Source organism: Diabrotica virgifera, chromosome 8, assembly GCF_917563875.1.
Source record: "Diabrotica virgifera virgifera chromosome 8, PGI_DIABVI_V3a".
NCBI lineage: Eukaryota > Metazoa > Arthropoda > Insecta > Coleoptera > Chrysomelidae > Diabrotica > Diabrotica virgifera.
In genome coordinates, this window is record NC_065450.1 from 47,927,380 (window position 1) to 47,941,865 (window position 14,486).

Here is a 14,486-nt window from a genome sequence, read left to right on the forward strand (position 1 = left end):
TTTTTTGGCTTATAAACAAATAGAATATCTCGGGAAATATTAAATTAAATTAAATAATTAAAACGGTATTAGAAAAAAAGCGACAGGACGCTTCTTTTAAAAGAAAAACGTTTAATTCTGATGAGTGGTTCCTGAGATACAACGGGTCAAATTTGACCGGCATTTACGGCAAAGATATAAACAACAGGATCATAATTTTCTAACCATCACCTTTTTTATCCTCTTTCTCCACATCAATTTTCACATCTTTAAAATACTCATAACGTATATTATTATAATAAAAACTATCGATATTACGAGTGAAAATTGACAAAAATAGCAAAATTCCAATCAAAAATTAGGTTGGAGAAAATGTTATCTCAAAGTTCAAAATCGGTATTCGTTAAGAATTTTCTCATCTTCTTATGGAGCAATTTTCTTCATTCTTTTTTGTTCCCAAGTAACTCGAGTAGAGCCATCTAACTAACGTATTATCAAATGTCAAACTTGCTTTTATTTTGTTATAATATATTAATTTATTTATAAAAAAAGAAAGCTACATATTTTTTCCAGTGGTAGACTTTTTTTTAGATAAACTTACTACACTACAAGTATACCTTTCAACGTTAAAAACACAAATATTCTCATTTAAAAGCTGTATAATTATTTAAGTAAATATTATTTAAGTTTATTGTAAGTTATATTAAGTTATTTATTATATTATTTATGTAATCAAAAATGTAAACATTTTAGCCCTAGGCCTACAAGGTCTGTTGCGCTTAATAAATATATAATTATTTAAACAATCTTTATTTTAACAAATTAAAATTTTTGTTATAATAAATAAATTAATTTATTATATCAAACCAAAAGCAACTTTGACATTTAATATTGCGTTAGTTAAATGGCTCTACTCGAGTTACTTGGGAACAAAAAAAGAATGAAGAAAATTGCTCCATGGGAAGCCCAGAAAATGCATTTTTTTAACGTATACCGATTTTGAATTTTGATATTACATTTTCTCCAACCTAACTTTTGACTGGAATTTTGTTATTTTTGGTAATTTTCACTCATAATATCGATAGTTTTTATTATAACAATATATGTTATGAAAATTTTAAAGATATGAAAATTGGAGTGGAGAAAGAGAACTGAAATAAAAAGTTGGTGGTTTGAAAATTATGATCCTATTGTTGATATCTTTGCCGTAAATGCCGATCAACTTTGACCGATTGTATCTCAAGAAGCGCTTATCACAACTAAACGTTTTTTATTTTAGAAGAAGCGTCCTGCCACTTGTTTTCCAACACCGTTTTCTTGATTTAATTTAATTTAATATTTTTCGAGATATTCTATTTGTTTATAAGCCAAAAAATTGTTTATAATTTTAAAATATTCCTGAGGCCGCTTTAAAATAGTCAAATTTCAATTCTGTGAAGTATATTAGATAGGTACAGTGTCTTTTTATACAAAAATCATAGTTATTCTTATATGTCATAATTATTGTGGTTATTATAGCGACCATAAATTTTTAATTAACAATTCAATTGTTGCTATTCATTCAATTTTTATCCTCTTCTGGAATTATAATCTATAGGAAAAGAGCTTTTATATTACCAAGTTATTTAATTATTGATAAACAATTACTTATCTAAAATTTTAGTTGAAAATTAAAGATTTTGTTGGAAAAACCCGCATTTTCCGGGGAAAATTTTCGTCGAAGTAAATCAGTAAAAACACGTCTCTATGCAGAATTTAATTACGGTGAATTTTTACTTCGGTGTTTTTGGTGTAGAGTTAAAATATTTGGAGTTATAGAGCAACAATTGAAAAAAACACGGTTTTCAGGCGCCATTTTGTTAATAAAAAAAGTAGCACACTATCTGCGGACTTTGCATACCTATATTATTAATATATATATATATATATATATATATATATATATATATATATATATATATATATATATATATAATCATAAGCTTCGAGTCCAGCAATAAAATTGCTGGTAAATAACTTTTCCCAAAAATGGCCTATTCTCCGATAATCTGCCCAGACTATAAAAATAATTTTTAATTTATAGCAGAATGTTATAATACCTGTCTATCGTTTTCTTTGTTCTTTAGGTGTCTAGAGATCCATACCATTTCAAGTTGAAGCGTGTTTTTGCAGAAAAAAAACAGTAAACAAATCGTTATTAAAATATGTTGTAGAATATGTTGTACATTTTGTGTTAAAGAATTAGATCTGTGCACTATGTCCGCTTGAGTTTTTAATGAGAAGGTGCTTTCTTACAAAAAATGAGTAATATAACGTCAGAATAAGCAGCCCAAATTGTAGGTTTAATTGGAGATAGACGAATGCAGCAATGTCTTGCTGTTATGAGAATCCACTAATCCAGCGTTTTAAGTGCTTTAAGAACGTATAGAGAAAGTGGAGGATACACAAGAAGACCAGTTCCAGGACTTCCCAGGTGCACGAACCCCGCATCTGCAGACTTTGCGTACACATCATGTTACAGCTAGACGACTGCGACATGTTCTGGTGCAAAACTTAAACGTGCCATACGGTGTGCCCTCGCATTAACAGTGGAGCAGTAGCAGGCATTCTGCCTCTGATTCCAAATTCCCTTAATCTGTTTCTAACCGAACTGGCACTTATTCGAACATTACGTGCTGTGGAATTTAGTGGAAAGATCATTTCGCAGTTATCTAGCTGAAGAGGAGAGTGGGCCACCTTGAGACGCGTGCACCATGAGACAGTCGCAATAATTTTCAAACTGCGCGCTTGAAATGACAGTCAGTTCTACAGAGTATTCGCCGTTAACGGTCAGTCGTCCTCGTCAAGTAACAAGCAGAATTGCTTATAAAGAGGAAGATGAAGAAGAAGAAGACATATTACTCCCTTTAGCGACTGTTCTGGTATCAATTCGTTCTGCCAGATAAATACTATTTGTACCTACTTACTGTTTTATAATTTGCAAATGCGTCTTATATTATCCTCAGTTCTTGTTCTAATTGTATCATTATATCAGTTAATTTGAAACCAATATTATTACAAATCAACAATCAACCAGTAGCCTAACAACAAGTGCGGCAAAAGCATATGACAAATTGAGGGAAGTGGTTTATGATTTAAAAAATAAACAATGTCCCCATTAAAAGGAAGACTGATAAGAAGTGTGGTTAATATACGTGTATAATATACTGTATATATTATGAGAATTTTTCAATATGATTCAGAAAAGCAAAACTTTCCTAATTTAAACTCATTTTAATTTATTATGTTACATTTAAAGTTGAGTTTAATAATGCTATAAGACATGTTGGAACCGAGATAATAGTATGAAATACCGTGTGTTTACTTTTAAATTAGATATAGGAGTACACCCAACACATGGCAACACTGCTTCCCCGCTTCCTACGCCCGAGTCAGAGTCACGAGGATTTATTAATTCAACCATTCGTCGATTCTACAATGGCAATGCAACTCATTCTCATGTCCCCCTTTCAAAGTTTGTCCGACTAGGGCGCGGGATCCTGGCGTATAAACGTATGGTATGTATTACTGGGTTGAGTAAATGGATGATGAAAAGGTACATATATGGGAATAAATTAACGAAAATGAAACAAAAATGAAAGACATAAAAAAGTCATTCGTGAATAATTTCATGAATGGGAAAAGTAAGAGTGGCAGTACTATACTTAAAAATTTCTTCTTCTTCTTCCTTCCTGTGTGTAGGCTTTAAGGCCTGTTTCTTCTTCAATATTAGCCTCCTAAATTATTAAAGTTATCGCACCATTTTTTCTTGGTCTGCCAATACTTCTTCGTCCATTTGGTGACTTATCTCGTGCTATTCGTACTATCCTATCCTCTGCCATTCTACTAATGTATAAGTTCCACTCCTGTTTCCGTTTTGTCACCCATCCATTTATGTCTTCTACATTGCATGATCTTCTTATGTTTTCGCTTCTCTCCCTACCCAACAGACTTTTTCCTGATATTCGTCGGAATATTTTCATCTCTGTTGTTTCTGGTAGTCGTCTCGTTTTATGTGTGTCAGGTCTTGTCTCCGCCGTGTATGTCAATATAGGTCTAATTGCTGCTTTATATATTCTTGCATTTGTGTCTTGTCTTAGATGTTTGTTCTTCCAGATTGTGTCATTAAGAGATCCCGCCGCTTTACTTGCTTTTAAGCTTTGTTGTCGTACTTCCTCTTCAACATCTCCGTAACTGGTTATATAATATATATTCCCAGATATCTAAACCTTCCTTTCAGCTTTATTATTTTCCCATCAATTTCGATTTTACATCGTAGTGGGTATTTAGATGTGGTCATAAAATTTGAATAAATAAAATTGTTTACTATCTTGTAATGCAAAACCTTTTCAGTAAAAGTACAAAATTGATTGTACTCGAATTGAGTTGTGATTTTGAACTCGCCCATTCACTTTTTTCTCGGCGCGCAAAGGGGCTATCCTTACCAAAAATATTTAAAAAAATTCAGACAAAATTTTTTAAATATAACCGAATGACAGAATTTACCAACCTATTGCTGTATATTGAACCATAATATTCAACCTAGTTCTTGAGTCACTCATCAGAAAAACCAATGAAACACCAAGACAGTACAAATTACTGCATATATGCAGACGATGTAGTTCTACACTTTAACACGACTAATTGAAGGTTCAAAAACATTCATCCTAAAGCACGAAAAAGGGAGCTTTAAATAAACGAAGCAAAAACGAATTACATGACCGTCAAAAGAACACCTGACAATGAAAATTGTATCACAATAGACAACTATACTCTTGAACGTGTGGATGCCTTGATATATCTGGGCACAGAAAGCAGAAGAATTCCGTAAGGATCAAAATTAATTCACGTATTTCCAGAGGCGAATCGTACATACTATGCTATTAAAAGATTAATAACATCGAAATTATTAGACAAAAGAACCAAAATGACTATCTACAGAACATTAGACCCTTATGGTTGTGAAACCTGAGCAATAACGAAAAGGGATTGAAGCCCAACTCAGTAAATTCGAGAGAAAAATACTCAGAAAAGTATATGGCCCGGTGCAAGAGGCAGACGGCACATGGAGAATCAATAGAAACAACGAGGTTAATGAATTGAATGAAGGTTACGACATTGTACAATTTGTGAAAAGTCAAAGACTGTCATGGCTGAGACATGTGCAGAAAACAGACATACAACAAAGAAAATATTACAATGGAAGCCGTTAGGAAGGCGTAAAAAAAAAGAAAGGGCCAGAGCGAGAGGGATGGATGACGTGGAAGACGACATGAAAACCATGAATATAAGACAATGGAGAAAAAGTACACAAGAGAAATCCGAATGGAAGGACATAGCCAGACAGGCAAAGATCCGTCCAGAGTTATGATGCCAAAATAAGAAGAAAAATTGGCGCATACTGAGAGACTTCTTTAAAAACAAAATATTTCTTTTCTCTATCGTCTTTATAAAACTGCTTTTAAATAACCAAGATTGCAGATTGATTGCTGGTAAGGTATTCACACTGTCGTGACCTTCACGGCACATGCTAGGCAAAGATTGTTTCGAAAAGAACGTCACATGCAAAGCCCGTCGCTTGCCGGTGCCTGGCACGCATCGTGTGAATTACATCCAGTGAAGTTCATAAGATTTTATGTAAAATGTATCTTGCCGAGCCGATGCCTTGCCCATGCCGAGCACTTGCCTTGCATGATAGTGAGAATCAGGCTTAAGGGTTACATCACAAAACGATTTCGATTTTCTTACAAAATCATGATATGTGATAAAAAATAAACAGCTTGATTGCTAGCTGAGCCACCAATGAAATATCAGGGTGAAAACCCTTTAAATTAAATGGTATATGACAAATTGAAAAGTCTCAGATGCAGAATCCACCACTTTAATATAATGAAAATGGTAAATAGTTATATAAATCTGAAACTTTTCGTGTTGAAAGTTCTTTCTGGTACATCCTTAATCTGCGACTTTTACAATTTATAAGACCGCAGACGACGAATGGACTCCTTGCAATCACGTTCCGTTTTCATTCGTCTAGGAATAGGACAGAAAGAAATTTTCTAGTACCGTAAGATGGGGCTACTTTAATCCCCGGGGGCTACTTTAATCATAACTTCCCGCCTAAAATGTATTTCATTTCAATCGAAACTGATCGAATATTTCTCTGTAATTTTTATACGTGGCAACAGTGGAATGTTATTGTTAACCATTGTGAGTCGTGTTTCACGTGTTCTCTGGCAAATATACATACATGTAAGTATTATTGTAAGAAACAATAATTTGTGCATATTTTAGCACCAAAATTACTTCTATGGTAAGCTATAGGCATCTTATTTAGGTAACAAAATCATTTCGTTATGTTAATATAGGTACTTTCATGATGTAGGTTTAACCTCAAATTTTAACGTACTGTATTTTACCATGTTCTTATTTTTAATATTGTGTCGCGGGGTAACTTTGATCGGAGAGGTGGGGCTTCTTTAATCAGTGATCAAAGTAACCCCAGCGTATAAAATAGTCTACTAGTGTACATTTTCTTTTTCAGAAATATGGTGCGTACGTACACAAAACGTCTTGGCAGTAGGCCTTACAAAAATTACGATGAAGAAACGGTAGAACGAGCACTTAATGACATCGTTACTGGAAGTCTTACCTTAAGAGGAGCTTCAGCAACGTATAAAATTCCGTTTGGAACACTTCGTAACAAATTCAAAGGGGCACATATTAAAAATCCAGGAGATCAGCCGGTTTTCAGTCATGTTGAAGAAAAAGCTATTTTAGCAGCAGCGGCTAAGTGTGCAGATTGGGGTTTTCCGCAAACTTTACTCGATATAAGAATGATGGCCAAATGTTATTTGGAACGTCAAGGAAGGGTGGTCAATAAGTTTGTCAATAACATGCCGGGAAAAGATTGGGCCCTTAGTCTATTAATACGACACAAAAATTCATTTGGCCAACGTTTATCCACAAACATTAAACAAGTACGAAGTAAAATTTCCAGAGAAACGATTGAGGCTTATTTTGCAAACTTATCAGATACTTTAAAAGATGTACCACCTGAAAACATATTTAATTATGATGAGTCCAATGTATCTGACGACCCAGGAAAGAAATGGGGAATATACAGACGAGGGGTAAAATACCCCGAAAAAATATGTAATCATTCCAAGACGGCAACTAGTATAATGATTTGTGGTTCTGCTAGTGGAATACTGTTACCTCCTTACATTATCTATAAAATTACCCATCTTTACGACACGTGGAAAGAAAATGGTCCTGTTGGAGCACCTTGTTGCGATCAACCATGTTGTTCGAGAGGCAGTAGATACAATAGAACATTTAGCGGTTGGATAGATACAGTCACTTTTCGCGACTGGTTTATGACTTCCTTTTTACCGCATGCCAAAAGATTACAAGGCAGAAAAGTACTCTTAGGAGATAACCTTTCTTCACACCTAGATGGGGATGTAATAAAAACATGCAATGAGAACAACATCAGTTTCGTTTGCTTAGTGCCAAATTCGACTCATCTGTGCCAACCCCTAGATGTCGGATTTTTTAGACCCATGAAGAGCGCATGGCGTGCTACACTAACAACTTGGAAACTACAAAATTTACGTCTAACTACTGTGCCTAAAGATCGTTTTCCTATCCTTTTAAGACAGTGTTTAGATCAGATGGATAAATCAAAGTTTCAACCATCCAAACACAGGTCAAGTGAGCCACGTCCAGGTGATAAAGAAGAATCTGCGGTACGGCGAAATTTAATAAACAGTTTTGCTGCTACAGGTATATATCCCCTTAATAAATGTGAAGTATTAAATAAATTACCTTCAAATGAAAACGACGGTGAAATTGTGCAAAATGTAGAAAGTGTTCTAACAAATTTTCTAAAAGAAAAAATGTTTGGCAATAACGACAACAATACGTCCAAACCGCTAAGAAAGAAACGATTAAATGTTGATCCGGGTAAGAGCATAGCCACAATTGAGATCAGTGATAGTGAAAATTCTAGCATTCACGACGCACAAGAGTCCGATCATGACAAACTAGAATCTGAAACTGATGAATTAATTTCTGATGAGAAAGAGACTGGTAGTACAAAACATCATGGAAAGAACGAAAGTTCAAATATATCAAATGATATTGGTGAATGTTCTGGTATGGGACCAATAAAAAACTCTCCTTTTATAAAACCTAGTGTTGATAATCTCGAAAAAGATTGTTTCGTTGTGGTGCAGTTTATTTATGACAAACAGTTAAAAACTGAGAAAATTAAAAAATTTGTAGCTCAAATATTGGAAGCAGATAAAGCAAAACAGTCATATCTTATAAATTGTATGAGGCCATATGGTGAAAAAAATACTACTTTTATTTTTCCACATGTTAATGATATTTGTGAAGTACCCTTACATAATATCATTTTAAAATTGAGTCAGCCTATAATACACAGAGGTCGACATACTTTTGCAAATTCTGTCTTTGATTAGTTTTCTGTGTAAAAACTTTCGTGTTTAATTAAAGCCTTGAAGAAATGTTAAATTTTTGTATATATTTAATACCTAGCCTTGAATTTTCACCTATTTTTGTTTATAATTATCAGCAAACATAACAACACTTTTTCTAATATTTTGTTTTTGAATTTTAGGGGTTACAATATAAATATCAGGTAAAATGTATGTGTGATCAAAGTAACCCCACTTGAAGTGTAACTTTGATCAGGCATTTATCTTTTTTTTTCTATTAAAATATTTTATTTTTTGAGAATATTTTTATATAGTGTAAAAACCGATTTAAACCGATTTTACCTAAGTAAAAACCGATTTAAATATATTTTTTTCAAAAAGCAAATCATAACTTTATGATTGCTAGGTGCGATGAAAGATTAATTTTGATCAAAGTAACCCCATCTTACGGTACTCAAATCTGAGTAAAAATAGAAAAGTAAAAGATGGTTTTGCTTGTTTTCGATTCAGAGGAATGCACAATGCACAATCGCCGGACAGCTGTTTCCACCATTTCAGGCTTTATCAACAGCGCTAGCGTGCACTCCTCTGAATCGAAAAACAGCTCGACCATCAATTTAAGGGGAATTTCAAAGATCATTGAAATTCCCATTGGCACGCGGTCCAGCGACATCTCTTAACAAATTGAAAAGTCTCAGATGCAGAATCCACCACTTTATTCGTCGTCTGCGGTCTTATAAATTGTAAAAGTCGCAGACTAAGGATGTACCAGAAAGAACTTTCAACACGAAAAGTTTCAGATTTAAATAACTATTTACCATTTTAATTTTATTAAAGTGGTGGATTCTGCATCTGAGACTTTTCAATTTGTTAAGAGATGTCGCGGGACCGCATCCCAATCGTCCTATTAGAGGTAAAACTCACTAATTACACTTTTTAGAAAGTAGAGAAAAATCGATTTAAAGGTACAAATTGTTTTTTAAATTCACCTGACTTGAATATTGGCATTATTTTAAGGTAACTTTAAAGAATAAACAAAAACAAATATTTTAAGCCATGTTCCGTCACAAGAACTGTGATATAATCAATATTAGATCAACTTTTGTACTTGATGAGTTTTTTCATGAACACAATTTTTGGATATTGGTATCCTATTAGAGGCAAAACGCACTAACTACACTTTGTACTTGATGAGTTTTTCCATGAATACAATTATTTAATATTGAGAAGGTAATGAATTTGTCTCCATAAACTATCATGACTGAAGTTATGATTTAAAATTAAAGAAATAAGTAACAAAAAATGCATTATATTACAAAATAAACCTAAAACAGATTCTCTAACCTCTAACGGAACTAAAGCTGAGAATCTGGTAATGGTAATGAATGATAATGAATAAAATGTTAATAAACAATTAAATGAGTTTCTACAAAACAGTTCCCTCTAAGTATCAAAAACAGAAGTTAATTATTGTTGAAATATCAACATCCATTTTTATAGTTACTAATTATTTGTTGTTTGAAAGATCACTAAGTACCGATCCGGCACTCCAGATTGTAAGGAAAAATTCACAAAGTGCAATAATAAGTAAAAATACAAGGAAATTGAAATTGGTTATTCATTTTTGGTTTGGCAATAATAAGTTTTAATGAATTTTACCCTGAAACCGAAATTCACAATAATGCACGTAGTGAATTGTACCATAAATTATCTCAGCAATTAGAAAGGTTAGAGCCTCAGGTGATTTCTCCAGGGCTGGGCAGTACCGTATTCAGTTCAAATCGATGAAAATGTCGAAATCTCTAAAAAGTGCACTTAGTGAGTTTTACCTCTAATAGGACGCAATGGGAATTTCAATTATCTTTGAAATTCCCCTTAAGTTGATGATCGAGCTGTTTTCCGATTCCAGTGGCGGCGCCTGGTGTAAAATATTGGGGGTGCACACATAATGTTAACATTTAAAAAGGCCTTGAGACCCTATTTCCGCAGGTAAAATTTTTTGAGTGTCTTCAAATTGTAAAAATCAACCTTATTAAAAATACAATAAATAATGTATTTTATTGACTAAAAATTATAATTTAGTGTTTAAATGTTACAAGCAAGTTTTGTAACGAAAGTCAGTCGCCTGTTATTTTTTAGATAAATTATTCACAAACAAACTTAGTAAAATTTGGAATTTCCTGAATCATTTTTTTTAATTGAAAACATTGCGAGTGCATTTAATCGATCCTGGCCCATAGCTATTATAAGGAAAGTTTTGATACGTTTCAATGCAGAGAGACATCGTTCTGTTTCTGCAGTTGTCACTGGCATCGTAACACGTACATAATTGGAGAATTCAAATTATTTCACAAAAATCGTCTTGTAAATTATTTTCAATCAAAAATTTAGTTAAGTGGACTGCGCCGGATAGTTAAAATCGTATCTTCTATTTTATTCATTATGGCTTCCTCTTTTCCAAATATGTGCTTCACACCTAAACAATTTGTAAGTTTTTACACAAATCTCCATTTTAAATAATCATTTATAATCCCGACGTTTGCACTTTGGTACATTCTTAATTAACAAATTTGGTTTCGGCACTTTTAATTTTTCTTCTAAATATAATGAAGAAAATTTAATTGATTTTAAATATTCCACGCTAACATTTACATCCACAAATTCTTCCATTCTTAATATTGTTCCGAAATTCAAACTTCACGAAAGTAAAATTTAAACGTACGTGTGCCGTGCACGTTGAAAACACCATAAGATCACACCCAACTTGTGATCTTGTGGCCATCTAAACTTGTGGGCTATACTATAGCGAGTAGCGGGGTGGGTGGTGAGTTGTATTTTGCCGTATGAAAAGTCATTGGGATAGGAACCACCGTAAGAGCGGTGAACGCGGGGTTCTGTCTAAGGCCTCGCATCCGTAAAGTTTCTCCTTTGAAATAGAATAAAAATAATTAAATGTTACCTATTAGATACTTATAAACTCCTTGGATCTGTTATTTCGAATTTCAATTACTGTAAAGTTAGATTAAAATGTTATTTATAGAATCATAAATTTTACATATATGAATGTTGGTGTGAAAATAATTTTGGGGGTTCACGTGTACATGTGCACTTATGGAGAAACCGCCACTGTCCGATTCAGAGGAGTGCACTCTAGCGCTGTTGATAAAGCCTGAAATGGTGGAAACAGCTGTCCGGTGATTGTGCATCCCTCTGAATTGAAAACAAGCAAAGCCATCTTTTACTTTTTTTATCTTTACTCATATTTGAGTACTAAGAAGTTTCTTTCTGTCCTTTTCCTAGACGAATGAAAACGGAATGTGATTGCAAGGAGTCCATTTGTCGTCTGCGATCTTATAAATTGTAAAAGTCGCAGATTAAGGATGTACCAGAAAGAACTTTCAACACGAAAGGTTTCAGATTTAAATAACTATTTACGATTTTAATTTTATTGAAATGGTGGATTCTGAATCTGAGACTTTTCAATTTGTTAAGAGGTGTCGCTGGACAGCGTCCCAATGGGAATTTCAATGACCTTTGAATTCCCCTTAAATTGATGGTCGAGCTGTTTTTCTATTCAGAGGAGTGCACGCTAGCGCTGTTGATAAAGCCTGAAATGGTGGAAACAGCTGTCCGGTGATTGTGCATTCCTCTGAATCGAAAACAAGCAAATCTTTTTACTTTTAAATGGTACATAGTTAATTTATAAATACATATTTGCTTGGACTTAAAATTCCATAGGATGGATAAAATTTATAAGGAATTTTATGCCCTTAGGTAATGACCTTAAATATTGACATTCCCATCAAGTGGGATGTAAAGTGAGTTGTTTTGTCTCTACATGACGACAGTTAGATTGCAACTTAGTTGCCATCCCACGTGATCAGAATGTCATACATTACCTAGGGGCATAATGCCTTATAAATTTTATTCTTCTGATGGAATTTCACTCAAACTTGCATTTATAAATTAACTCTATACCATTTTAAGAGTTCTCATTCTGATATTTCTTTGGTGGCTCAGCTAGCATTCAGCCTGTTTATGTTTTTAACACTGATGATCATTTTGAAAGAAAATCAAAAACGTTCTGCTGTGTTGTAGCTCTTAAACGGATTTCAATAAAAAATTGTATACTTTTTACAAAGGATTTTTCAATAATTTTTTTTAGAAATGAAATACTTGTACAGAGTTGTCATTAGTGGTGTATTATATGTATTATTTTTTAATGCAAATAAAATTAGGATAATAAATTTGCATGAAGATAAACCAGGCGAATCTACCTCTAAAATTCGAAAGAGAGCAACAAAACAAAAACATACCCCATACTGGCATCTGGTAGCTTTTTGTGATCTCGTTTTCAGAAACACAGACGAGGGCATGCAGGAAATATTTGATTTTGTCCACAGTATACAACTCAACACAAAACAAATTTTTATCAACATAATAATCACCGGACTCCCAGAAAAGTGATCCATTAGAGATCAATTTAAAATCATCAATTCTTGCTTTCGCAAAGTTTGGTCCGCATTTAAGATCTTCGTGATAATATTGATCACTTCTTGAAATTGTTTGTAACTTAGATTTAAAAACTTTGGTAGAATTTTCGCCCATGATGAAACACGGTTTTTTCAAGATCACCTCACCGTCTTTACAACACTTTCTGATGGCAATATTCGAATTTATTTGATTTTGTATTTCAATCTTCTTAAAAGCGATACCATTAGTTCTAAAACGTCTTAAATTCGATTTTTTAACACACAATGACACGAATTTATCAGTTCCCGTCAAAACACAGACTTCATTCATACCTAAATACATTTTTTTCTGTTTTATGTACAACTGGTTTTGGTATCTCTGGACACTATCACTATCTGTTATATTTATTTGTTCCTTGCAGTAATTGGGTAAAGAAATCACTTTATTGTCATCGCTGATGTTATGTTCACACAGTACATCTCGTTCCTGATGACAACAGATGCTACTCACACATTTTTCCGAACTACATGTCCAAAAATTACTGGAAAACTTATAAAAATCATCCGAATATTTATGCACTTGATGACTTATTTCGGTATTTTCGCTGAGCTTTGAAATTAGATGATTTGAGCAAACATTTGTTACAAAAGAGCAGGCAAAAACGAGAGATTTAAACATCTTGATTAACACAAGTGAAGCTTACGAACAGGAATATAATAGTGTATCAATTTTTAGAATATTTGAGAATAAAACACGATCTGAGAAGTTTCTAATTTTAACCTGAAAATTCTTTACGCAAGTATTGTTGATCAAACAAGAAACTTCAGTTATTTGTTTTCATAGTGTGTATGCTCTGGAACAAATCATTGTTCAGTTTATGTAGTGAGAATATTATGTTAGAAGTATATTTTTAACTATTGCAAACATTGCTACATTAACACTTCTTTTTAATTCAGAAAATTGGAAGAAATTAAAATATGTATAATACCCTAAGCCAGCGTTTCCCAAACTTATTTTTCCGTGGCCCGGTTATTTTTGTGCTTATCCTTCCTGACCCACTAATTTTTTTGGCATACCCTGGTGTGTGTAACCCTGGTTAACTAAAAACTTCACATTTGGAAGAAAATATGTTAATTTTATTTGGATTTCGAGGAAAATCAGTGTTGAAAACCCTGCCTCACACTTATAGGTCGTAACAAAAGGAATTAATAACTGTATCGTTTTTAAAAATATATATTTTATAAAGACAGCCAAAAATTTATCAGTGGTATCTTGTCAAACATGTCTTTGAGTGCCCTATCACAAGATAGTCCATTTACTGGGATTCTACGTCCATTGTAAATTGATTCCTTATCCATGCTTTGTTGCTGCGGATGGGGGAAAATATTCCTTCAGATTTGCCTCCAGTTCTAGCAGGTTTCCTTGAAAGCCGCTAAAATTTCATCCGGGAATGAATTCACGTTATACTCTTTTTGTAGTTTTGTTACCTTTGTAAAAGATTTGTAATTTCCTGCTTTCCGAGCGGCAAAT

The 14,486-nt window shown here is 33.3% G+C and overlaps 1 protein-coding gene across 10 annotated transcripts in view; it reads right to left on the reverse strand.

Annotated features, from left to right (window-relative positions):
• Positions 1-14,486, reverse strand: part of LOC126889954 (G-protein coupled receptor Mth2-like) — a 595,837-nt gene that overhangs the window by 403,244 nt on the left and 178,107 nt on the right. Inside the window, exon 1 of one of the 10 annotated variants that reach the window (XM_050658711.1) lies at positions 12,800-13,611. The exons of 6 other annotated variants lie outside the window; for them this stretch is intronic. In XM_050658711.1, coding sequence (XP_050514668.1) covers positions 12,800-13,298 — 499 coding nt within the window. In that variant the 5' untranslated portion in view covers positions 13,299-13,611. Of the gene's footprint in view, positions 1-12,799; positions 13,612-14,486 lie in introns of those variants that run through there. 3 more of the 10 variants (XM_050658712.1, XM_050658710.1, XM_050658713.1) reach the window with 3 other exon arrangements.